Raw genomic sequence first — 24,863 nt, 5'->3', positions numbered from 1 at the left:
ATATAATTTTACGTAAAGACATTTAATATATCTTTAAATCAGGACTTGGATTCACCAGACCATTGTAGAATTTTAATTTAAATTTGTTACCTTTTTATTATATTGTAGTTTTTCCTTGTATTATTAATGGCATAAACAATCATATATTACCCATTTTAAGGAGTTAGAGTATTTATTTAAAGATGTCTTTTAATGGTTAAATGGTACATGTTTAGTTGAGAAGGTAGAGTACATAGATTGAATATTTAGATTCAAATTACTCAGGAAACCATATGAGAATAAAGACTAGATTTTATGTAACTTTTTTTGAGTATACTTCATGAAGCATTTTGTTTCCCATAATATTAAGCTTTTATGAGTAATTTGTTACTCATTCAGTAGACTGCTATTTATCTTTTTGTTGCTAAATTTTGTCTCTTACGGTATTAGGTGGTATAAGATTGGGAAACTTTTTGATCTCTGAGAATTAAGACATCCAAAAATGTTGAATGGAAAATCTTGTTCTTCTTACTCAATGTATTTTTTTTTAATCTCTGTTTTGTACTTCATAATGAATTTAGGTATATTATAGGCTTTGAACATTGGTGGTTTAGAGATAACTAGACTATATGTTTCCTGATGGAGGAACATGATACTGTATCCAGTAGTTTTGCTTTAAAAAAAATGAACCTGAATATGATCAAATCTGTAGACCTGATTACTAATTTGCAGGATTTAGGAGAGAGGGGAACCTGGTAGTTGACATCAGAATGATAAGATTAGTACAGTCTAAACTGTGAAAAGCCACTACATACATAAACACAAAACAGTTGGTTCACCAGGTTATAAGGGAAAAGAAAAAGAGAGGGGAAATATAAAAGTTAAAGATAGTTAACACATCAGCCAAAAAGTTTTAACTTTCCAGAGATGCATACTGAGATACCTACATTTTTATGTAAACATTTGATGTTAATATTTTAAATTTTTAATATTTTTTAATATTTTAATTTTTGAATTAATTTTAATATTTAAAATTTTAATAATTAATTAAATCTTTAATATTTTGAAAACGTGAGAGTCATTAATTTAGTTGATGTTAGTGTAATGTTAGTTAATGTTAGTGTAAATAATTATGATGGTTAACTATAATAGATAGAAGTAATTATTGGCACAATTTTAAAGTCATAAAATAATACAGGGTTTAGTACAGGATCTGTGAAACATTTGTGAATGTTCTCTATTTAAGAAAGAATAATTTGAGGAAGAGTTCTCATTTCAATATGGGATTTAATAATGTATCCATGAACTATGTATATACTTAACACTTGCATAAGCATATATATTTGAAAGTATAATATTTATAGGAAAAATTTTGTCATTCCAGTTCTTATTTTTGAGCCAAATGTGTATTGTTTAAACATGCTGCCAAAAGTACATAGTTCTCACAGGAGATTGACCTAGTTTAATATAAAGGTTCCATAGCATTTGTACATACATAGTTTACAAATCTTTGTTAAGATATTCTTTTATGCTTTGAATTATGCTGTATAAAGTATTTTTTCTTTTAATTAGAGAAATAAATATAAATCAAGTGCAGATTGAACACATCTGTTTCTCTTATACTAAAGATTACTCTGTGCTTTTGTATTTTTTCAGGTTTAATGATATCCATGTACCAATCCGCCTGGAATGTGTGAAATTTGCTAGCCATTGTCTCATGAACCATCCTGATTTAGCAAAGGACTTAACAGGTAGTTTATACCCATAATGGCAAATATTCCTTGGTGCTCTTTGGAGAAAAAAAAAAGATAGGCTTTATGTATAGGACAAAAACCTTCTGTTTTGTACCTTTTTTGTGATTTTAGTGGGTGAAGTCTTCAAATTCACCATCATGGTAGTTACTCTCTGAAGCTGGAATTTTGCCTCCTAGTACATAGGCTACAATCACACACATAAAAAGTAGTGTTATCAGAGGCAGTGTTGGTTTCTTAATTTAAGAACAATTCTGAAAGTATTTCAGACATTCAGATTTGAATAGGTCTTGACTTTGAATACATTATAAGACTTCAGTGGTCTTTAATATTTTGAAAACTTATGTGAGAGTCATTAATTTATAAACTAACCATGCTTAATGGAGATAACTTTCCTGAAATCTGTAAATCCATAAGGTATTTCACTTTTTATAGTAATGGGAATATTATGTATCTGCTGCTAAGTCGCTTCAGTCGTGTCCGACTCTCTGCAACCCCATAGACGGCAGCCCACCAGGCTCTGCCGTCCCTGGGATTCTCCAGGCAAGAACACTGGAGTGGGTTGCCATTGCCTTCTCCATTGTGTGAAAGTGAAAGTGAAGTCGCTCAGTCACGTCTGACTCCTAGCGACCCCATGGACTGCAGCCTACCAGGCTCCTCCATCCATGGGATTTTCTAGGCAAGAGTACTGGAGTGGCTTGCCATTGCCTTCTCATTATGTATCTAACTGTTGCCAGATATGAAATCATGAAATAGTTCAGAAAATATAGATGAATATAGCAGCCACTGTCTTCCTCAGAAATGTTAGTATTTTGCTGTATTAGTTTAGGAGATTAAAAGAGAAAAAGAAAATACATTGTAGATACAGTTGAAACACTTTTCACAAGGGATTCTTTTTTCCTACTTTAAGTAACTTCTCTATTAAATTTGGTCTACAACCTGTTCATGTTTTTCTATGTTGCATGTGTACATATCTATAAATTATATGTAGTATTCTTAAAGTGATTTAAAAATTTTATTGAAAATATATATTGAATTTGACATAGTTGAACTTATTCCTATGATCTTATTTTGTGTTTTCTATTTTACACACCTATTCTTTGCTTCTCTTATTTCTATTTTTCCTCTCATCTGCTCAGTGTATTTTCTTCTCTTTTTTCTGTTTTTATCCCCATGGGCCTGAAAGTTACATTCTCCTTCATGCTTTCACCGCATAGTTGACTAATTAAGTCTAAAGTTAATCAGAATACTAGCTTCTTTCTGAGCAATCAAGGACCCTTGAATACTTGAACTCTGAGCAGTCTCTTCCCCAACTTTCATATTATTGGTTATTATTATTGGGTTGGCCTTCAGGTTTTTAACTTAAAAATAAAACACACACTTTGCATTTACCAAAAACTTTATTAAACTTTATATTCACTGTGAACTTTATTTAACTTCATATTCACTGTTTAGTTTCCCAACCTTCTACCATTTTTCAGGCAACTTCATAATTTCATCTTTTCAAAACTTTATCTTTTTGAGCAAACAACTGTTTCAGGTGCCTTTTACAGTCATCCACAGAATTGAAAATTTTTTTTTGTAAAGACTGAAATAAATGGAAAACCAAAGGTACAATGTCTGGTGAATAATGCAAGGAATCAGAACTTCCCAGCCAATCTGTAACAGTTTTGGCCTGGTCATCAAGGAAGCATGCAGTCTTGCATTATCCTGATGGAAGACTGTGTTTTCTGTTGACTGATTCCAGATGCTTTTTGTTGAGTGCTGCTTTCAGTTGGTCTAATTGGGACCAGTACTTGTTGGGATTAATTATTTGGTTTTCTGGAAGGAGCTTATAATAAAGGACTCCCTTCCAGTTCCACCATATATACAGCATCACCTTTGGATGAAGACTGGCCTTTGGTGTCTTGTTCTGCAATTTCTTCTGTTCTGTATTATTGTACTGTATTATTGTATTGTATTATTGTATCCACTTTTCATTGCCTATCACACATACTGTCTTTCTCACTGTTTGAAATAATTCCATTTGGTAGAGAATGCTCAAGGTGGAGGAGCTTAGGACCTGGGCATTGGTTTTATGAGCTTTTACATTGTATTTGTTAACTGTTCATTTATTGAGTAGTAAATCCATTTACAATCATAAGCACTGTGTGTTGTTTATAGACATGGCTATATATGTTACTCCAGATCCGAACAACAAAATTATATCTTACTAGTCTTCTAATTAAAAAGCTGAATAATAATTTATGTTCACTTGTGGTGAAAGTGAAAATGAAGATGCTCAGTCTTGTCCGATTCTTTGCAACCCCATGGACTAGAGCCTGCCAGGCTCCTCCATCCATGGGATTTCCCAGGGAAGAATACTGGAATGGATTGCCATTTCCTTCTCCAGGGGATCTTCCCGACCCAGGCATCAAACCTGGGTGTCCTGCATTGCAGGCAGACTCTTTACCATCTGAGCCACCAGGGAATATATTCATTTATGGTACCTCTTCCTTAAGCCTAATAATATATCATTACTGAAGATTGTTCATTTTTTTTTTTTTCAGTTTTCTCAGTGCCAGATCTGAACTCCCATGTTTTTTGCTTTAATATTCTCCAGTCTCTCATAATTGCTTAATGTTTCATTTCTTCTGTCATCCCTTTGGTCTTTCTTTTAGTTGAGTTAAGTGGAATTGTCTTATGCTCTTGCCTGTAATCCTGTTTTTTTGCTGCCATTAAATTAACTTAATCTTTCAATAACCTCACTAAGGGTTTGCTTAGTTAAGGGAGATAGAAACTTATATTCTCTAGTCTTTTCCCAACAGAACCACTTGACTTGAATATTTTAACCATTAAAAAAAAAAGTGAAATATTGATATACTTCTTGATTCATTTATGTGGCTTGTTGAATTAATGAGCCTAGGAACTCCTAAGTCATCCACCCTGCCCCATAGATGGGGAGGGGATTTACTACTCAGTTGCATGTAAACTACTGTATTTTGACTGAAGGACTAACCTTCCTTCCTTCTTCCTTCTCTTTCTTCCTTTCTGTCTCTCCTGCTACTAATATTTTTTGAAACATTAAACTTTCTACTTAGGTTTTGTTGTGGTTATGGTTTACTTTCAAAGGTCTTATGCAATCTTTTAAGACATTTTAATTATCAAAGTTCCATTTTAATAAAATAAAATTTTATCTTTCAGAGTATCTTAAAGTGAGGTCACATGACCCTGAAGAAGCTATTAGGCATGATGTTATTGTGTCTATAGTTACAGCTGCTAAAAAAGATATTCTTCTGGTCAATGATCACTTACTTAATTTTGTGAGAGAGAGAACATTAGACAAACGGGTAAGTAGGAATAATAATTACTAGTAGGTTTGTATTTTGAATACTCGAAGTTTTAATAGAGTTTCACTTGCAAATATTGAGATTTAAATGAAATTAGCTCTTTTTTGGGGGGCAGCATTTTAATATCTAAAATAATGTTTATAAGAAGGTTTTACATTTTGTTACATTAAATTTTGTTCATATTATTTGTTCATCCTCAAATGGGACAGGTCTAAGTGGTAGATTAGTCAGATATTTAACCTGTACACTAATCTTAATAAGTGACTTTGTAAAGAACTCTGACACAACTTCTCTTTTTCCTTTCATACGGGTATCAATTCATAGTCCTCTAGCTGATTGTATTATAATTTCTATGGAATAGAAAATAAAAGATGTTTTCAACATGGCAAAGCTAACCCGAGCAGAGCAGCATGCTTCTCGCCTACTTTCCATGACCTAAGACCTTCTTCCTTGAGCACCAAATAGCTCCACTCATTAGTTAGTGGCTTTCGAACAGGGGACTGACTGTGTCTTGATGTGTTTGTATTCCTTGTTGCCTCGAATGTATTCGGTGCTTAGTGTTTCAGTGAATATTCATTCTCCCCTCCTCCCCATTGCCTTTCCTTCATGGCATGGATTTTATAGACTTAGACTTAAGAGTAATTTTGGTGAAAGATGAAAATCTTTGATGTATTTAGGGGTTAATTGGCAAAGAAAGCAGGAGGCTTGTTGGTAGCTATGAATAACTTTAACCAGGCAAATACTTTACAACATTTTGACAGTTGCTTACAGGGTTGATTGTGCTCTCTTCATCATTTAATTCTCTCTTTTATCATGCTGGTTGTGGGTGGAGAATAGATGGACAGGAGTTGCATGGTTTTCTTGTGAAATCTGTAGGTATTCAGAGCGACTTATAAGTTTAGACTTGTCTTTATTGAATATATCAGTAGGGTACTAAACAATGAAAAGGCCAAAAGTTGTAAAGGAAGAAAAAGAGGTTTGCATCATGCTAGGGTGACAGCCTTCCTAGTAATCTTTTTCATGGTCAGAGTTCGTGTGTTGTTGGGATCATGCTTCACATGTGTTTGATCATCGTGTTGTGTTCATTGTAGGACTGTTGGGGTCATTCTGTATATATTGAATACCAAAATGTTGTTAAATGTATTTACATTATTGGCAGTATTACAATTTGCTCTGTATCTTTAAATTCTCCCTAAAACACCAGTTTCAGGAACTAGAGGTAAAATAGGAAATTGGATATACAGTTTTTACAAATGTATTGAATTTTGAGTAAAGCTTTTGAAGTCTTTTATTTCAGTGTTTTTGCAATGGATGGACGAAATAAGGACTACTCTTTACTGTAATTAAAAGAGAAACCAAAAGAAAAATGTTGCTATGACTGCAAAGGATAAATGAATAGTCTTTGCAGATTCGTGAAGTTCTAAATATTACTAACATCCTACTGATTACAGTGCTGTAAAATTTAAGGTTAATCTCATACCGAGATAATTAATGTTAGATATATAGCAGATACGTACTCATTTAAAAAAATAGTTTGAATATGTTATTCTGACACCTGAATGTCTTTCCCAGGTAAATGAACCACTAATGTGTCTTTACATTCAGCATCTGATAAAGCCACTATTCTATGTACCTTTACAAGTATGTTTAATATAGACCATAATTTGGAAAAATTCTATAAGGAATAGCGCTTAACTGTCTTTGCCTTTTAAAAGTTGGTGTAACATGTTTTCCCTCACTAATTCTAAATGACATTAAGTAGATTGTGATTAAAATTTGTTTTTAGAGGTTGGTAAGGGTCTAAGATATCAAAAGTGAAATTGCTCAGTCGTGTCCGACTCTTTGCGACCCCATGGATTGCAGCTCAAGAGGCTCTTCTGTCCGTGGGATTTTTCCAGGCAAGAATACTGGAGTGGGTTGCCATTTCCTTCTCCAGGAGATATCAAAGCATTAAAATTATTTATATATTAATAGATGTCTATGCTTGATGCAGTAAATATTAAAATAGTAGTTGTATTTTTTCATAGTTATTGCAAATTAACATCTAGTAAGTGAGGTATGATTAAAATATATTGTGTAAAGTAAATAAAAAAGGGGGTAACTAAACTTGAAGGAATTAATATAAGGAGGCATTTTTGAATTATTAAAAAAAATGTTTTTATTTTAAGTGGAGAGTACGCAAAGAAGCCATGATGGGACTTGCCCAGATTTATAAGAAATATGCTTTACAATCAGCAGCTGGGAAAGATGCTGCAAAACAGATTTCATGGATCAAAGACAAATTGCTCCATATATATTATCAAAATAGTATTGATGATAGGTAAGTTAAAAAGACCATAAGTAAAATGTTTGGTGCTTTTTGGTTTTATATAACTTGTTGAGCTGTTGTTTTAGGTGAACTTTTTTTTTTTTTTTTTTATAACTTTAAACTCCATCTTTGGTTTTTACTGCAAGTTAAAAATTTTGAGTGACTAGTTGCTTTCCTGCCAAAGCCATAAATGAAGTAGTGATGTACATATAACTTTAGGGATGGATACATCTTTTATGGTCATTTTCATATACTGTATTTTAATGGAGTAATATTTGAAAGTAGAAATGTATGCAATTATAATTTAAATTTTGTTTCATAGGTAATTGTATTATAAGGATTCACATTGTTTTTCAAATAAAAGTCAAATATACACCTTTTATATTTAGGCATTTTAAATAAAAACAGTTCCTACTTAAGGCTAAAAAATAATTTATAAATTTATATATAAAAACACATTATCTGAATATAGTCTTTGTGTTTTTTTATTCCAGTATATAAGATTAGATATTGTATGGAACCTATCCATTCTATAGTTAGTAGACTTGTAAATCCTGCTTGCAGTCTGCATTGACTTGATGAATTTTTAGTGGGGTCCAAATGATCTTACCCATAAGGATCAAAATAAGAAAATTAAGAACCAGTAGAACATCTTAGAATTTTAAGAGGTATAGGAAGTAGAAACTCTTAGGTTGATACTATCTAAGAAATTTCACAGTTACTATTTTTAAAAAATTGACATTTTTAAGCTTTTTGAGCATGTGACAATGCACAGAGATTTGCATTTTGATTTGGTAGCTCCCCTTTCCCCTATTCTTTTTGTTCATCTAGGTCGTTTTTCATGATGATCACTATGGAAACTCAGAAGACAAATATTTCCTTGTTAGTTTTAACTTAGATTAGAATTTGTCACTTGGAAAGTTCTAGTGTAGTTTTTTAACCCTTTATTATTTAGCTAATGAAATTGATCCCCTAGTACATAACTTGCTCAGGGTCATGCAGAAGTAGCTATCTTTGCTAGGTATAGGAGCTTTCTTGTATATCCAGCTACCATTTTTTTTGTGGGGTGGGGGAGGCTCTTCTTGTTAAAGAAATCTTTTGATTTGCAAATCTCATCTCCACTCAGAAAGAAGAAGCTCTCTTATATGTATTTTTATATGTTTTAGAAATTTATATACATATGTAATACATATATTTATAGAAATTAATAGAGTACTTTATGTTTTTTCATAGATTGCTTGTTGAACGGATCTTTGCTCAATACATGGTCCCCCACAATTTGGAAACAACAGAACGCATGAAATGCTTGTATTACTTGTATGCCACCCTGGATTTAAATGCAGTGAAGTATGTTTCAAATGTCAAACTCTGTTCTTTCCATCTTTTGCAGTATACTGGATTTTATGGAAATGAAAACAACTGTATTTTTAATGTCGACAGTTTATGTAATGTACATTGTTTAAATGGTCAGACACAATAGAATACTTGGATATTTTTTCAGAAAGTACTGCTACTAACATGGGATTAACAAGGATTTTTGTAACTAATTGAAAAACAGCTGATTGATTGGGTAGCTTTTAGGATTTAGTTTTTTCTGTTATCTCAAGAAATATTGATGTATTTTTTGTTTTTTGCTTATATTCCTTAAGGCATCAGAAGGGTCCATATTGTGAAAGTAGTACTTTCTTATTTTTACCTGATACTGATTTGAATTATAGTGTAAACCAGTAGGATACATATTTTTGTGCTGCATAATCTCAACAGGTGTTATAGTTTTGCATAAATGTAAGCAAAGATATATTTTTATGACCATGTTTCATTCAAAAAGTGCTTTTGACGGCCTTTGTAAAGAATTGGCACTTTGTACATGGAAGAGGAATTGCCAGTTGAATTGTACTGAGGCTTAGGAAATTGAGGCCTGGAGATTGATATGCTCTAGGTTTCAGAAAGTATAGATCCTTAGTATTCTAGTAAATGGGTAACTTAACCCTCAGCTAATGGGGTTTACAGATGAAGAAATTAGAAGTCTAGGGAGCTGTACCTAATTTTCATTCCTGTCACAGCTTAATGGGATTTTTCACTTCACTTCCCCCATGGAAATTGTTACATGTCTGTTTATATCTTTTACAGAAATGTAGAGAAAAAGATTGTAGGAGAGAAAATGTACATTTCTTAATATTGACTGTATTTCAGGCACAGGAATGTATGTTAACTGTGTCTGCTTTCCTGCTGCAATTGGCAGAGTTGGGTAATTTCAGCAGGGACCTTATGACCCACAAAGCTTGTGAAATTTACCATCTGGCCTTTTACAGAAAAAACTTGGCAACTCCTAGCATAAGTGATATTTTTTCTGTTTTCCACGTGATAAACTGAATCCCACAGAGATCAGTTAACTTGCATAAAATTATGCAAGTAGTAAGAGACAAGGCCAGAATTTGAATTCAGTTCTACCTGGTTCCAAAACTCATTCTTTTTCCATGCATACTGTAAAATATGTTTCCACTGTATTTAATTGATTGTAAAACCTTAAGTTTTCATATGCCAACATCTCTGAAATTGGAATGCATCCTTTTCTTCATGGTGCAGTTGATGGCCTCTTAGCATGGATGAGGTATGATATATATATGTATATCCCTTTTGGAACAAACTATTTTAAGTCACAGCCAGTCTAGATGCCTTGAGTCAGTTCAGCTGTCATTCATGAGTAGTAATGAATTACAGACATTTTTAAGCAAAAAGTGAGAGTTCACCACTCATAGATCCTACTTGAAAAAATTACTAAAGAATAAAAAAGGAAACTAAATCCAGAAGGAATAGGATAGTTTTCTTAAACGAGTGTTGGGATCTATATTAAAAAGTAGGTTAGCATCTAGGCTGACATTGAGTCAACCTACAACAATTTGTGAGCTCGTGAGAGTCCCTGGGATACCCTTTTCTTTCCCTGGGAGGGGGCACACTGTCAGATAACAACATGTTAAGATGGCAGGTAGTGTTCTGATGTTCTTTCGTCGTATAAGAGTGAGGACAGATATGACATGTTGATTAATTAGACCAGCTATACCTATTAAAAATTTGAGTTACCCCTAAAAAAATTTGAGTGTATAACTTGCAAACCCATAGGAGCAAACAACTAATGAAACCATTAATACCAGAAATGGAAAAGACAATTTAAAAATTTGTGAATAGAATACACAAAACATAAATGTTTCAGAACTAAAATAATACACTGAAAATATATTTTGAGATATACTGAAAAATAATTTCATGGAAAAGCTGAAAGTAAATTCCAATCTGTAGATCAGTTGATTTCTACAAAAATGGCTGGTTAGTGCATGAATACTTACCTCTTTTAAGTTAAAATAAGTAAGGTAGGTGTGTGTGTGTGTGTGTGTGTGTGTGTGTGTGTATAACGTTTTTGAAATTATTTTTTAAATCAACTTTTTGTAAAGTTTCTTGATACGTTCTATAGACTAAAACATTTGTCAGGTATGTGCACAATATATCTTAGAGCTTATAGTTATGTTTTTAACAATGCTTATGATGTCTTAGCACATATGAAAGTTTTAATTTTATTTATTTTTTATTTATTTATTTTTTTCTGCAGTGGTTTTATTATTTTTTTTAATTTTATTTTAATTTTTAAACTTTACATAATTGTATTAGTTTTGCCAAATATCAAAATGAATCCATCACAGGTATACATGTGCTCCCCATCCTGAACCCTCCTCCCAAAAGTTTTAATTTTAATATAACCAAATATATCAGTCTTTTTCGGTTTTACTTGTGCTCTCTCTGCATTTTAAAAATTCTTTTCTATGCTGAGGTTAATTTGTTGTTTTATATTTTTGAATAAAATTTTAAAGATTTGCTTTTCAGATTGAGATCTTTATTCTTCCTGTAATTTATTTTTTGCATGATGTAAAATAAAAATCTTATATTATTTTCTACATGGATATTCAAGTCCATTATTCTCTCTAATGACTTCCCTGTAATACCCACACTCTCAAGTTTCTATACAACTGTGTTATCCATTTGTGAGTTCTCCATTAATTCGATTTGTCTCTTTGTCTGTTACTTCCTATTAATCAACTTTTTCGAATTAACTGACCAACTATATACCTGATGGTTTTTAACAGTTTATTACTTATTCTTTACGTTTTGTCTGTGGTTATTTTCTCCAAAAGTCTTTACATTCACTGTCATGAAGTATTTTATGCACCCAAAGAAATGATGAGTTTTGAAGCATAGTAATAACTGTCTATGAATCTACCACCCACCCTCTTTCATCCTCCTTCCTCTCAGGAAACCACTAACCTTAATTTTGTGTTTCTCATTTCCTTTTAAAGAATGGTTTTATTATATGTATATATGTATCCCTTAGTTATATATTTTTTGGTTTTGATCATTTTTGAACTTTATAAAAATGGAGTGATTGTGGGTATACTCTTCTGCTATTTTTTTTCCACACCATTCTATAATGTTCCTAAACTTCATCCACTCTCTCTACAGAGCTTATGGGTCATTCATTTTCACTGAGGTATTGAATTACTTTGTCATTATTCCACGGTTTTATTCCATCATCTTGACATTGCAGATCTGAGTGCATGGAAAGAATGGACATTTGTGTTGTTTCCATTTTTTAATAATGCAAATAATGCCTCTGTGAACATTTTCCAGTTTAGTAAACATGCAAGAATTTCTCTGAGGTATAGTTGTGAATGGTTCTCAGATTTGACTACATATTGGAATCATTTGGAAAGGTTTAAAAAACACTGACACATGAATCTCACCCTCAGTTTGTCATTTAATTTGTCTAGTTTGTAGTGTGTGCATTGGGGTTTTTAGAAAAGCATTTCTGGGGATTCTAATGGGCAGACAAGGTTTAGGATCATTGGAGTTACAGCTATGAGTGGAACTGCTGAGGATGCACATTTCCAGCATTATAAACTAGTCAAATCATTTTCCAGTATGATTATATTAATTTATACTCTTGCCAGTGGTTTCTAAGTTTCTCCATCCTCTGTCTGGCATTTTATTTTTTGTGAATCTTTTGGGTATGAAATTTTGTCTCATTTTCTTTCCATTGTCCTGAATACTAATGATGTTGATGTTTTACTTAATGTTTCTGATTTCACCACAGTGCTCACTACTCTGTATTATAATGCCTGTCCTACTTCATTCATTTGTATTACCATTCAAACCCAGAAAGTCATTTGAATTTATGACCTCTAATTAGTTTGAATGGTATTTAAAATAGCTCCTGTGTAACAAGCAGGTTCCTGCTAAGAATTTGTTTGGTAAGGATTTTTATTTATTGAAAGAGCCATATATTTTATTCTGTGATGACGTTCTTTTGGGGGAGACAATGTATCTTCTGTATTTTAGACTTTTTGATATGTACCCACTTTTGGGTCACTAAGTTAACTGAGTATCTTGATGATTAGAGAGGAGAACTGAGGCAGCTTGCGTGCCCTCTGATCATGCTGTGTATTCCCACCTCCTCCAAGTTGCCCAGAGCAGCTGTTATCCGTGAGAGTAAGTGGTACTATCAGGTGTCCTGATGATGTCTTCTCCTTCATCGATCAGACTCTTCTTCTAGACAGTTCTGTACTGCTGAGTCTGACGGGTAGTTTGCCATTTGAGAGCAGAAGATTGGAGGAGAGGTTCTCGTTAACATTTGACAGGTTTCTATAGCTCAGTGGCAGTTCTGTTTCTTTGAAATGACACAAACGTAGTGCATTGGTGCAAATGAGGAGAAGCCCGGGTGAGGGGACTAGTTGTCTACTTAAAATGTCACTTAATCAAAAAAAAAAAAAAAAAAGTCAACAAATGTAAGAGTATCCAGGCTCTAGTCAGATTTTTCACTTTTATTTAGTGACAGAGCTGGAATTCAGACTAATATTGAATGAATGGATGGATACTTGTCTTCCTAGTACAGTAATACTGCTTCCACTAGTACAGTTTTTTTTCCCTTAAGTGCTGTTTAGAAAGGCAAAACACAAGGACACATTGTCTTTGCTGCTTAATATAATTTGATTAAAATGCTTGAGGGGGTGCCCCTCCTGATTGTTACAGTACAAATTCTTGGTATGTAATGGTCACTTTTTGACTTAAGCTGCAACTGTTATAGTTTATAATAAGCTTTAGAATTACTTAAGATTTCATCTTTAAATTAATAAACAACTATAATAGGTAAGATAATTTCTTTTTTATTTTTCTGCTTTAAGTGAAAGCAAGTTTCAAAATCCAGGGCGTTTTAGGGTTACAAGTAGTGATAAAATGTGTAGGTATGGAGAGAATTCATTGACTTTGGGGTTCAGAAGTAATTTCACAGATGACTGCTCTGTTTCTTTCAAAATTATTGTTTTAATTACATAACTGCTACTTTGCTGTGAGACTTTTTCAGTCCTCTGGATAATGTTCATTTTTCTTTTGATGTTTGCATTCTTGAAATGTGCCTGTTCAACTTTAGGGAACTTCAGTACCTTGAAAACAGTATAGTATTTTAAGATGAAAATGCCCCAGTACTGTTGTTTTGCTAGTACCATTTATAAGGGACTACTATAAAGGAATTTGTGTCCAAATTTCTGCTAATTTATCTCCTTTTTAAAAAAATACAAAAGTACTTTTAAGACACGCTGTTGAGAATGAAAACATTAAGCAGATAATTGCTTTGTCTATCAAAAGAAAATGAATGTTTTTACATGGTTTATATATGTCTGCATTAAATTATTGTCTCAGAGCAGTGCTTTGTATTTGTGATAATGGAGTTAATAGAAAGTATGTGCTCAGTCGTGTCTGACTCTCTGCGACCCTGTGGACTATAGCCCACCAGGCTCCTCTGTCGATGGAATTTTCCAGGCAAGAATCCTGGAGTGGTTGCCACTTCCTTCTCCAGGGGATCTTTCTGACCCAGGGATGGAACCTGAGTCTCTTTGGTCTCCTGCATTGACAGGCAGATTCTTTACCACTCGTGCCACCTGGGAAGCCCCAATAGAAGTATAGATAATTGAAAACAATAATGAGAAGTAGTATTTGGTTTTGGAAAAATTCTTTTTTAAAATTTTAAATATAAATGGTTCTGATATACTATAACTCAGCATTTAAATAACATTAACTGCTCTCTGTGGTTTATATATATTTTATATATAAATATAAATTTCTTATATAAATCTCTTTTTTAAATTTCTGCCCGAAAACAATAAAAGTGTTATGGGGACATCAAAATTTTTGCTGTGTAAGATGAATATTCACTTATATAACAATATAATTTATAAATAACTAATAAAGTATATAATGTATATTATGTAAAATTATGATATTTTTCTTTCAGGAAAAAGTATCCCCATTATCTCAGAGCTCACTGTTTTCTGTCTTTTATTCCTTTTCATCCTACCTACTGCAAGATATTATTCCATTAAATATTGCTTTATTTCTCAAGTTTGTAATCACCTCAGTTAATTCCTATGCCCTTGCCTGCAAATGTGTTCCAGTTAATGAGAAATTTTCCCTATTTCTATACAAAAGGAAAAACAATCACCACTAATCCCTTTCTTTTGATATGCGCATCTCCCCAAATGTTATTATCTCTTCTATTTGACTCCTCTCTCTCTCTCCATATATCATCAGTTGTTTAGCTCCTGTAACTTTTACCCTATCTTTGTCATCTCCTTTTATAATCTGAACTTATAGAAAAAAATAATATAGTTGGAATATCCTAGAAGGATTTTTATCCCATTTTGTTATTTAAATTTATGTGTTTATGTTTTTCAGAGCATTGAATGAAATGTGGAAGTGCCAAAATCTGCTCCGACATCAAGTAAAGGATTTGCTTGACTTAATTAAGCAACCCAAAGTACGTTATCACCATTTCTGCTATGTGTTGAACAGCTGTTTCTGGGTGGAACAATTCTGACTCTAGAACCTATGATCTCTAACTTAGAACACTGAAATTTTTAAGAAAGTTACTACATAGAAAAACTTAAATTCACTGTATCTGCAAAAGGTGATATCCAACAGGAAACAGAATGTGCTTCTGTGTACTCAGAATTAAGCCTTTTTTGGTAACTTTAAAAAAAAAAGATCAATAACTCAGCATTATTGAAAGCATATAAAAAGTAAAATTACACTTAATGTTGCTGCACTGAAATGCTGCCATCATCTTTGTATAGTCTTGTGGTTATAGAAAGTTTTAAAATCATGTAATTATAGTTTAGTGTTTTGATATTTTTACTTACAACTAATATTATGGTAATTTTAATGTATTACCTGGTCTTCATAATTATAATTTAATGGTAGTTATTCATCCAATTGATGTTTGAGAATGTTGTATGTAGGCCTATAAAAGATACAATTCATTGAAAAATCAGTGTGTCTAGTCATTTTACATGGCATCCAGGGAAAACAGCAGTGTTCTTTTTGTTTCTTTTTCAGCACATAGTTGACTCCTTCACCCTTTCGCCACAACATACACTTTCTGTTCATAGGACAGAAGTCAATAGAATGGAGTTTTTTCATCTAAGGGAGAACATCTCCAGTTTTCCTAGGTGTAAATCTTGCCATTTGCCCTAAAAATCAGTGAGCTAACAGTAGTTGTTTGAGTGGTTTATGGTGACCTCACTTTTTTCTTAACCTCTAAATCAGTAGTAGTAATAAGACATTTCTTGACCCTTGTTTGCCTGATTGAAGCTTTACAACTGAGTAGTATTTTTGTTTTATAGGCTAACAATTATCTCTTTGTTTATGACTTATTGAACATAATTTAACCTTCTGTGATTCCTGATTATGTTGAACCTACTAGAGTAGGTTTTTCCTTGTTACACAATGACTTTAAAATTATTTTAGTAATTGTGCTATTTCAGTACTTCTGTGCGAAGGAGGGAAATTGGAAAATCTCAGTTAAGTTAGTGTGTTTCAGCCAATAAACATTTGTTTTAGTCAGTGTTATAATGCAGTGTTAAGAGTGTTTCAGGTAATAAGCTCTAGATAAAGTGCTCCTCTTTGTCACCTAGAGACATATTAATTTACTACCTCTAAAGTTGCAAACATACTATTTTAGAATGTGAGATGTTCTCATTTGCATGTGTATAAAATTATTCCTGATTGAAAGCATTATTAAAGTCATAATAGCAGCCGAATAGCATTTTAAGTGTATAGGTTGTGTGTTGAGCAGTGTGATGTATGAGACTGTAATCAAGAATAGCTTTGTTGACTCTCACTCTCCCTTTAAAATTTATTTAGTGTGAGCTTCTTCTCTTTGCTTGTTCATAAAAACTTGGCAGGGTCTCATGATATTCCTGTTCAGTCTAGGAATAAAATACAGTCTCAATTCAGTTACAGTGTTTTATTCCCTTCTAGTTTGCGGTATTTTCCTTTAAATTGTCTTAAAATAATTAACATGTTATCTAAATCAAAGAGAGAATTCTCATTCTTGTGTGGTGGGGTTGAAGAAGAAACAGAATGGAGGAGGATGGTACTCTAAAGCGGCATTGTAGTGAAAGGAGAATTAAGTCTATTACTTTTTTTTTAAATCTATTTTATTTTATTTTATTTTTTAACTTTACAATATTGTATTGGTTTTGCCATATATCAACATACTTAATACTCACTTTATGTTGAGAGTTCTAGTAGATGTTATACAGTTAAAGTTAGAAAAAAAAACCAAAGCTGTATTTAATTTTTGTCTGTTTATAATTCTGCCTATTTTATCAGGAAGACTCCTAGATATTTAATATTTTTCTTTGACTACTTCTTTATTCCTTCTGATTAAGATAATTTTATTCTTTCTTAGCAATGTAGCCCTTCTACTTATTTCATTTAACTTAACTGATTTGCTCAGTGTCTCTCAAAGTGACTTGCAGTATTGTACTTTGTTGATGATGTTTCTTTTCATTAAATAACACTAACCTGATGCAGTGAATAACTAGCATTCTTAGAAACATCATTCATATCCATAACTTTACAGAATATGTTACATGAAGCACAATGTAACGAAGACATTCATTCACTGAAATATTATACTACACTGATGCAGCATATAACTAGCCCTCTTGGAAAAATCTTTTGTACATGTTAGTGGCATCTTAATTGTCTTCATCTAGCATCTTCCCAGTGGCTTCCTGACTTATGTATCATAATCCTCAGGCTTAAATACCTCAGTTCAATCAGAAGTATATACTTGTCAGTTTTTTGTTTGAGATAGACTACAAATGTGAAAACCAACATTTCCAGATTACTTTGTTCCCCTTTTAAACTAAGTTGTCCTGTCCTTTGAGTATACTTAAGAAAAACAAAATACCTCTGTGTCCCAAAAGGTTGATGCAGCAATCATTATCTTTTTTTTTTTTTTTTCCTTTTGGGAGGATGACAAAACAGGATGAGGGAAGAAGTGACGAGGGTAGATTATGACTTCACTTCTTTCATTCAGTTTATCGGGGGTTTAAACATGTCTAAAGAAGGAGCATATACTGGTGGTCCTGGCGTGGGCCTAGAGTGTGAGTGGGTTATGCTTAACTTTCTGAAGAATATAATGAAGATTATTGTTAGGAGATTTTAATTTTGCATTTTTTTGTGTGATTTTCAGACAGATGCCAGTGTCAAGGCCATATTTTCAAAAGTGATGGTTATTACAAGTAAGTTACTTCAAATATTATATGTAAAATTTAAGGTTTATTTGAGACATTTCTTTCTTTGGTAGTATAAAATATTCCTCATAGTTCCATTTTAGGCTATGATAATATAGGAAAAGATTAAAGTTTTTTAGTTGATTTTTATTTTTTTCCTTTCCCCCAGCATACTCAGCTTTCCTTTTTTTCCCCTTATTTTCATGTATTTTGCATTCTGCACAGAATTATTTTGTGTTTTGGTATGAGCAAGAGCTAGATAAAGGTTTTATTGCATAAATTTATTTTTGAGAATTCATTCAAATTGCTATGTAAGCTTGCTGTTAAAAACTGAGCCTGTGCTTACCTATTGTTTGCTCTAATGTGAATCTCTCTGAAGCTTTAATTTCATTGTGAGTCAAAGTTTAGAATGAAGGATGTACTTAATAACTGCAAATTTTTTTTTGAAAAAAAAAGTTAATTCACTTTTTTGCTTTCAAATAAAATGTTTTCAAATAAAACATTTGTTTTATGTCAAATAAAATGTTATTTAATTGCCTTTAACAGGGAATACTAAAGGGTTGTGTAGCACGTTTCCTTTGTTCAGGGCAGGGAAAAGTAGTTTTTTTTGCAGGGCACTAGCTTTTTCTCTCACCCTAGAGATCACTGTGTACAGCATGAAGGCGGAGGGAAGATCAGGAGCACCTGGGGAAGTGCTTGCACCGAGCTTCCACTTGGCTAATGAAGAGATCTTAGGCAGATTTTTGAGATGTTAACAAATGTTCCAGGATGTATGTGGAAGTATGCTAAGACACTAAAAAGAATAGTAACCTAATTCATTGGGTATTAGACTAAGTGATAGAAACTCTGGCATGAGTAGAAATTTCACACCAAAATACCTTGTAGTCCTAAGCAGTTAAATTAGTTTTCAGTCCCTTTGGATAACTTAAAGCAAGTGATTTCATGCTATTGCTTTTAAATAAGTATTTCCCTGGTGGTTTGGCTGTGGACAGTATCCCCTAAAGGAGATAATTTCCTGTAGTCTTTCTGTTTTAACCTTGTATCCATTTTCTTCCAACAAGTACAATATTTCCCAAATTCTGCTCCAAGGGATGTTAATATCCTGAACATATTAGTCGTACCATCAGAAAAAAAAGAGTTCCAGTGGTCAAGTATGTTTGTAGAATCTTGAATTAAAGGGATTTTTTTGTTGCTGTGTTTCCCTTCCTCCTTTTCTCCTCTCTTTGCTTCCTCTCTCCCTCTCCCTTCACTTTCTTTTCATTTTGTTTCTTAGGTGATATGCTTCATTGTAGCCTTAATATGATGCTGTGGAGGGGCTGTAAAGTGACTTTTTCCAAAACTGTTGATAAACAGTACAGTAGAATTTTTGTGTTATGGAAATAGGGAAAGGTTATACAGTCAAATAGTTGGGAGGAGGAGATTAGTTCTTACCATGTTCAGTCGTGTAGCCAAGATATAAATGGAACTTCAGAGTCATATATGAACTTGAAGACTGCATTTACTGTATTCATATTTTAAGATTCAACAGGTTTCTGTTACTTTTATTAGAGTCCATGTTTCTGTATTACCCTGTTTATTAGCAGGGTTCTACCTAGTCTGATTCTCTATTACAGTTGTGAGCAGCCAGAAAAACGATGTTATGATGGATATTTTGTTAGCTTTCATAAGTGTTTTGGTTAGTGATGTATTAGAAGAGCAGTATAAAACTAATCTTTGATTCTGTAAGAGCTCAGACTTTCTCATGTGGTAGTGGCATATCTGGCAGTAACACCTGGACCATGTTGTTCAGCCTGTTTTGGTACCTAGCAGATGCATGTGTGCATTTTCTGTCAATGTTTTAACAGTAAACAGTGTAGAACAGGAACATAGTTTCTTCAAGGTAAATCTTACTGATCTTGATCTCTTGCTGTGAATCACAAAAGAACAATGTATGTACAAGCTCATGGGACAGTAATAAAATTGGTATTTTTCAGGTTGACATTTAAGGCCTTCAGATATTATATGGAGTTATTTAAAGTTAACCAGTTTGATCTTTCTCTGGCTAGATGGTCCTTCACAATGATTTTATTTAATGTTTCTAGGAAAAAATTTTTACTTGTGAAAATTCACTATTAAAGGATCTGTATAATTTTATCTCATTAAATTAAATGAATTTGTATGTTAGGATTCTTCATCAAAGTAAAGAATGAAAAATGTTGCTCTTTTATTATTTCAGGAAATATCTAAAATTATATTTTAATTTAATTTAAGGAAATTTGCCAGATCCTGGTAAGGCTCAGGATTTCATGAAGAAATTCACACAAGTGTTAGAAGATGATGAGAAAATAAGAAAACAGTTAGAAGTACTTGTCAGTCCAACATGCTCCTGCAAACAAGCTGAAGGTTGTGTGGTAAGGAGAGAAATTTAAAAGAGTTAATGTTTGGTGATAAGTCACTTCAGTCGTGTCTGACTCTGTGCAGCCCTGACTCTGTGCAGACTGTAGCCTGCCAGGCTCCTCCATAATGTTTGGAGAAGCCCACAAATCCTTTTTTGTCCCCTTTTGTAAAATAATTTATGTTCATTATGTAAAGTTTAGGAAATATCACAAAAATAATAATGTATTAAACTGTAATTACTCTGTGGACACAGTTGTTAATGTTATGGTGTATGTTCTTCTAAAATAAGATTATATTATACAGAGCTTTGTGTATTTTACTTTTTCATTAGTCTTTTACTATATTCTCTTTAGTAGCAACATAGCACAGCATTGAGTATATGTGCCATAATTTATTGAATGGTCCCCATTTGTGTTACACATTTAAATTTTTTCCCAGTCTTTGATTAATGTAAAAAATAAATAATCTTTATAGCTTAATAATTTTACACAATCTTGATTTCTTTTCTTAAGGATAAATTCGCTATTGGCCAGTATCACTGTTGGAAACACAAAACTCAAACAAAAACATTATTTTGATAGCATTTATAAAATCGGTTGCTAATCATATGAGCACTTTTTCTCCTTGGATATATTAGTCATTCTTATTTCTTTTGTAAATTTTGTGTTTTTAATCTGCCTACTTTTCTAGACTATTTGTCTTTATCTCATTGGCTCGTTAGTATGTCATGGCGTTGTGTGTTAATTAGGCTGCAGGTAGTTTTCCAACAATTGTAGCTTAGCCCTTTTCATTTGTTTATGATGCCCTTTACATATGATAGTTTTGTTATTTCACTAAGTTTGTCAGTGGTCTCTTCAAGGTTTTTGCCTTTGAAGTCTTGCTTATGAAATCCCATTGTATTGCAGGTCAATGACAATATGTACTTACGTCAGTATTATTTAATCTGTTGCCCGTGTATCTTCCTAAATTCTTCTATAAAAGATGATTCTTGGCTCTACCCCAGATTGACTAAATGGGAATCTTCACAGTGAGGCCCAGGAATCTGTAGTTTTAATACGCTCCCCTGATAATTTTGTTTGTTGAAGTTTGATATCCCAATTGGTTTTATTCTTTTGTGTTTGTTTTTATCCTTTTGGAATATCTTTGGTGTAAGATGTGAGATAGGAATCTAACTCTGCTTTTATTTTTAAAAAATGTCTATTGAGCTATTCCAGTATATTCAGTATAACAATATATTGAATAATCCTTTTCCTGTTTACTTGAAATGTTACCTTTTTCCTATACTAAATTCTTAGTCTTTTTGTATTGATTTGTTTATTCCTGCACCAATACTATACCAATAGTACCGGCACTATGTGATTTTAATTATAGTAGTTTCTTAACATTTTAATGTAATGAATTATTTAAACATACTTTTGTAATATTTTAAACATCTCCATTACAGCGTGAAATAACTAAGAAGTTGGGCAACCCCAAACAGCCTACAAATCCTTTTCTGGAAATGATCAAGTTTCTCTTGGAAAGGATAGCACCTGTGCACATAGATACTGAGTCTATCAGGTATTTAATGAAAATATTGAATTTTCATTACCGTTAATTCATTCATGCTTTAGTAGTCATTATTGAGTGTCTGCTGTTTGTAAGGCACTAATCCATATAGATTTATGTATATACATAATGGCTATATACTCATCTGTGTATATATCTGTATGTATTTAGTATTTCATGTTATTTTAATTTTATGTAGTCTTTTTGGATGAGAATTTGTCAATACAAGCCTAATTTTTATCTGTTAACAGTATACTGGTTAGTTCACTCACATAGGTTAACTGATAGAAACAAGTTGCAGTTCTACCTTCTGGAAAAGAAAATAAAGTGATTATGTTATAAAACAGCATATGATGCATTTCATAGGTATCTGAGAACTAAAAATGTTATTTTTAAGACAGCCTTCATTTAAAGTTTCAGGTTTGATATCACTTGACTTTGACATCTTAGAAAATACTTTCTTTTTATGTCTGTACTTGGTTTTGTAAAATGTGGGAAGAGCTCTTTTCTTATTTATTTATTTATGGCCATGCCATACAGCATGATACCAGGGATTGAACCCGTGCCCTTTGCATTGGAGTGTGGAGCCATTCAACCACTAGACTGCCAGTGAAGTCCCCCCCCACCCCCCCAACCACCTTTTTTTGTTTGTTTTAAACATTTCCTGAAATGTTTCAACCAGTTGAAAACAGGACTACTTATAAAATATGGAAAGCATGTTCTTTTTTTAGTGAGCAATAGTACCTTTCAGAGGTATATTAGAATCTAAAATACTACTAATGGTACACTGTCCTCAGTAAAGCCCTTTTGGGGATTTTTTTGGAGGGAGGGCGTAAGGTATAGCTCTTGGCTTGTAACCCTCTGTAGTGGAGGAGGATACTACGTTGGATGCCTGTTTTTCATTTTGGACTCGTCTTGCCTTGTTTTTCATTTGAGGAAAGTGTTCTTCAGTTTCAAAAATAAAAGGGCGCAAAACGAAAACTGGAATCCTTTATATTATTACAAGGAAAAATCTGAATCAGACTGAAATTCATTAATTAAATCCAATGTCTTCTAATTTAAAACAAGGCTAGTTAGGTATTGGCAAAGCATACTTTATGCTTTTCATTAATCTTCTGTCTAGTAGTGGAATAAGAATTTTAATTAAGAGATTATATTATAGTTGCATAAAATTGATGCAGATAGTGCTCAAAGGATTAAAAGAATTTCTCTGAGAGGGTAGTATTTGACGTGAGAGGAAGAATGGGTAAGATTTTATTTCTACAAGAAATGGGAGGAGAATTCTAGGTGTTGAGTTTTATATAAGCCAAGCTAACTGGATAGGAAGAAATAAGGATATTTAGAAAATGATTGCCATCTATTTAAGTTACTCTGTGGAGAAATGTAAAAGTGTTATGAGGTGATCCTCAAAAAGCATTTGGTGTCAGATTGTGGAAAGCCTTTAGGATCTGACTTTAGAGCTTTTACTTTGTTCTTTGGTCTGTTGAGAAGCAGGAATGATTGATGATGAACAGGAGGAGGGAAATAGAAGAGAGAGCCTGCTAAGGTGTTGTTATAATTGCCTTTGGATGACGATAGTGGGATGGAAAGGAAAGGACATATTTGAGGAAGGTTTTAAAAGAACAACCTTAGAAACGGGTCCTCTTACTGGAAATGGGGAATAAAATGGAGGAGGAGTGAGAAGTTTATGGGGTCAAATCCAGATGATGAAGAGAATAGTAGTACCTTGAAAAGAATGAAGGGAGCTGCTGAGAAAGGATATGCTTCTTGTTTGGGCATGACAATTTTTTAAAATCAAATTGCGGAAAGATAAGACCACGTTATTGCAGTATTTTTGAAAGTTAAGATAAAGTTTCCAGAAGTAATGCATTTTATGAACAAAAAGACTGAGGACCAAAGCATGTCTTTGTAGGTTGGTAATACATAAGATATGTTCAGTCATAACTAATAATAACAGGTAATAGCCATTAGTGCTTATAGTGTGCACTCTTTGTTTTATGTGTTTTAACTCACTTACCTCTTTATAAGGCAAAAAATATTACTATTTCCAGTTCACAGGAAAGGGACAGTGAGCTACACTGATGTTAGAGTAACTTTCCCACCGCTGGGAAGTAGCTAATGGCATTTAAACAGAGGAAGTCTGGCTGCAGCGCCCTCTTGGTTTAACTATCACACTGCAGAAAGGTTCCACCCTCTTCCCCACCAGTAGTCATGGAGTGTCCAGTTCACCTAATTTTTCCTAGTAGTGGCTGTACCCTTTTCAGTCTTTGCCATTTTATAGGTGAATGATGTTGTTTAGTTGCTAAGTCATTTCCAACTCTTTGCAACCCTGTGGACTGCAGCATGCCAGACTTCCCTGTCCTTCACCATCTCCTGGAGCTTGCTCAAACTCATGTCCATTGAGTTGGTGATGCCATCTAACTATCTCGTGCTCTGCTGTCCCCTTCTCCTCCTGTCTTCAATCTTTCCCAGCATCAGAATCTTTCCCAGCATCAGAATCTTTCCCAGTGAGTCAGCTTTTTGCATCAGATTGCCAAAGATCAGCTTCAGCTTCAGTCTTTCCAATGAATATTCAGGGTTGATTTCTTTTAGGATTTATTGGTTTGATCTCCTTGCTGACCAAGGGACTCAAGAGTCTTCTCCAACACCACAATTCGAAAGCATCAGTTCTTCGGCACTCAGCCTTCTTTATGGTTCAGCTCTTGCATTCGTACATGACTACTGGAAAAACCACCATAGCTTTGACAACAGACCTTTGTTGGCAAATTGATGTCTCTGCTTTTTAAAACACTGTCTAGGTTTGTCATAACTTTCCTTCCAAGGAGCAAGTGTCTTAATTTTATGGCTGCAGTGAATGATGGCACTGTTTAAAAGTTGAATGTTTTTTCCCCATATGTTTCTTGGCTAATTGCTTTTCTTCTTATTTTTCTGTAAGTGGCTTAGAGAAATT

The 24,863-nt window shown here is 33.1% G+C and overlaps 1 protein-coding gene across 6 annotated transcripts in view; it reads left to right on the top strand.

Moving 5' to 3' along the window:
- PDS5B (PDS5 cohesin associated factor B) overlaps positions 1-24,863 on the top strand; it is a 192,376-nt gene that overhangs the window by 91,411 nt on the left and 76,102 nt on the right. For all 6 annotated transcript variants that reach the window (XM_061434810.1, XM_061434809.1, XM_061434808.1 and 3 more), the window contains exons 10-17: positions 1,636-1,730; positions 4,914-5,059; positions 7,228-7,379; positions 8,601-8,714; positions 15,141-15,222; positions 17,950-17,998; positions 20,240-20,379; positions 21,810-21,925. In XM_061434810.1, coding sequence (XP_061290794.1) covers positions 1,636-1,730; positions 4,914-5,059; positions 7,228-7,379; positions 8,601-8,714; positions 15,141-15,222; positions 17,950-17,998; positions 20,240-20,379; positions 21,810-21,925 — 894 coding nt within the window. The remainder of the gene's footprint in view (positions 1-1,635; positions 1,731-4,913; positions 5,060-7,227; positions 7,380-8,600; positions 8,715-15,140; positions 15,223-17,949; positions 17,999-20,239; positions 20,380-21,809; positions 21,926-24,863) is intronic.

The sequence above is a fragment of the Bos javanicus genome, chromosome 12, assembly GCF_032452875.1.
Source record: "Bos javanicus breed banteng chromosome 12, ARS-OSU_banteng_1.0, whole genome shotgun sequence".
In the NCBI taxonomy this organism is placed as follows: Eukaryota; Metazoa; Chordata; class Mammalia; order Artiodactyla; family Bovidae; genus Bos; species Bos javanicus.
Note: the sequence above shows the minus strand (reverse complement) of the source record. Positions and strands in the feature narration are given on the sequence as shown.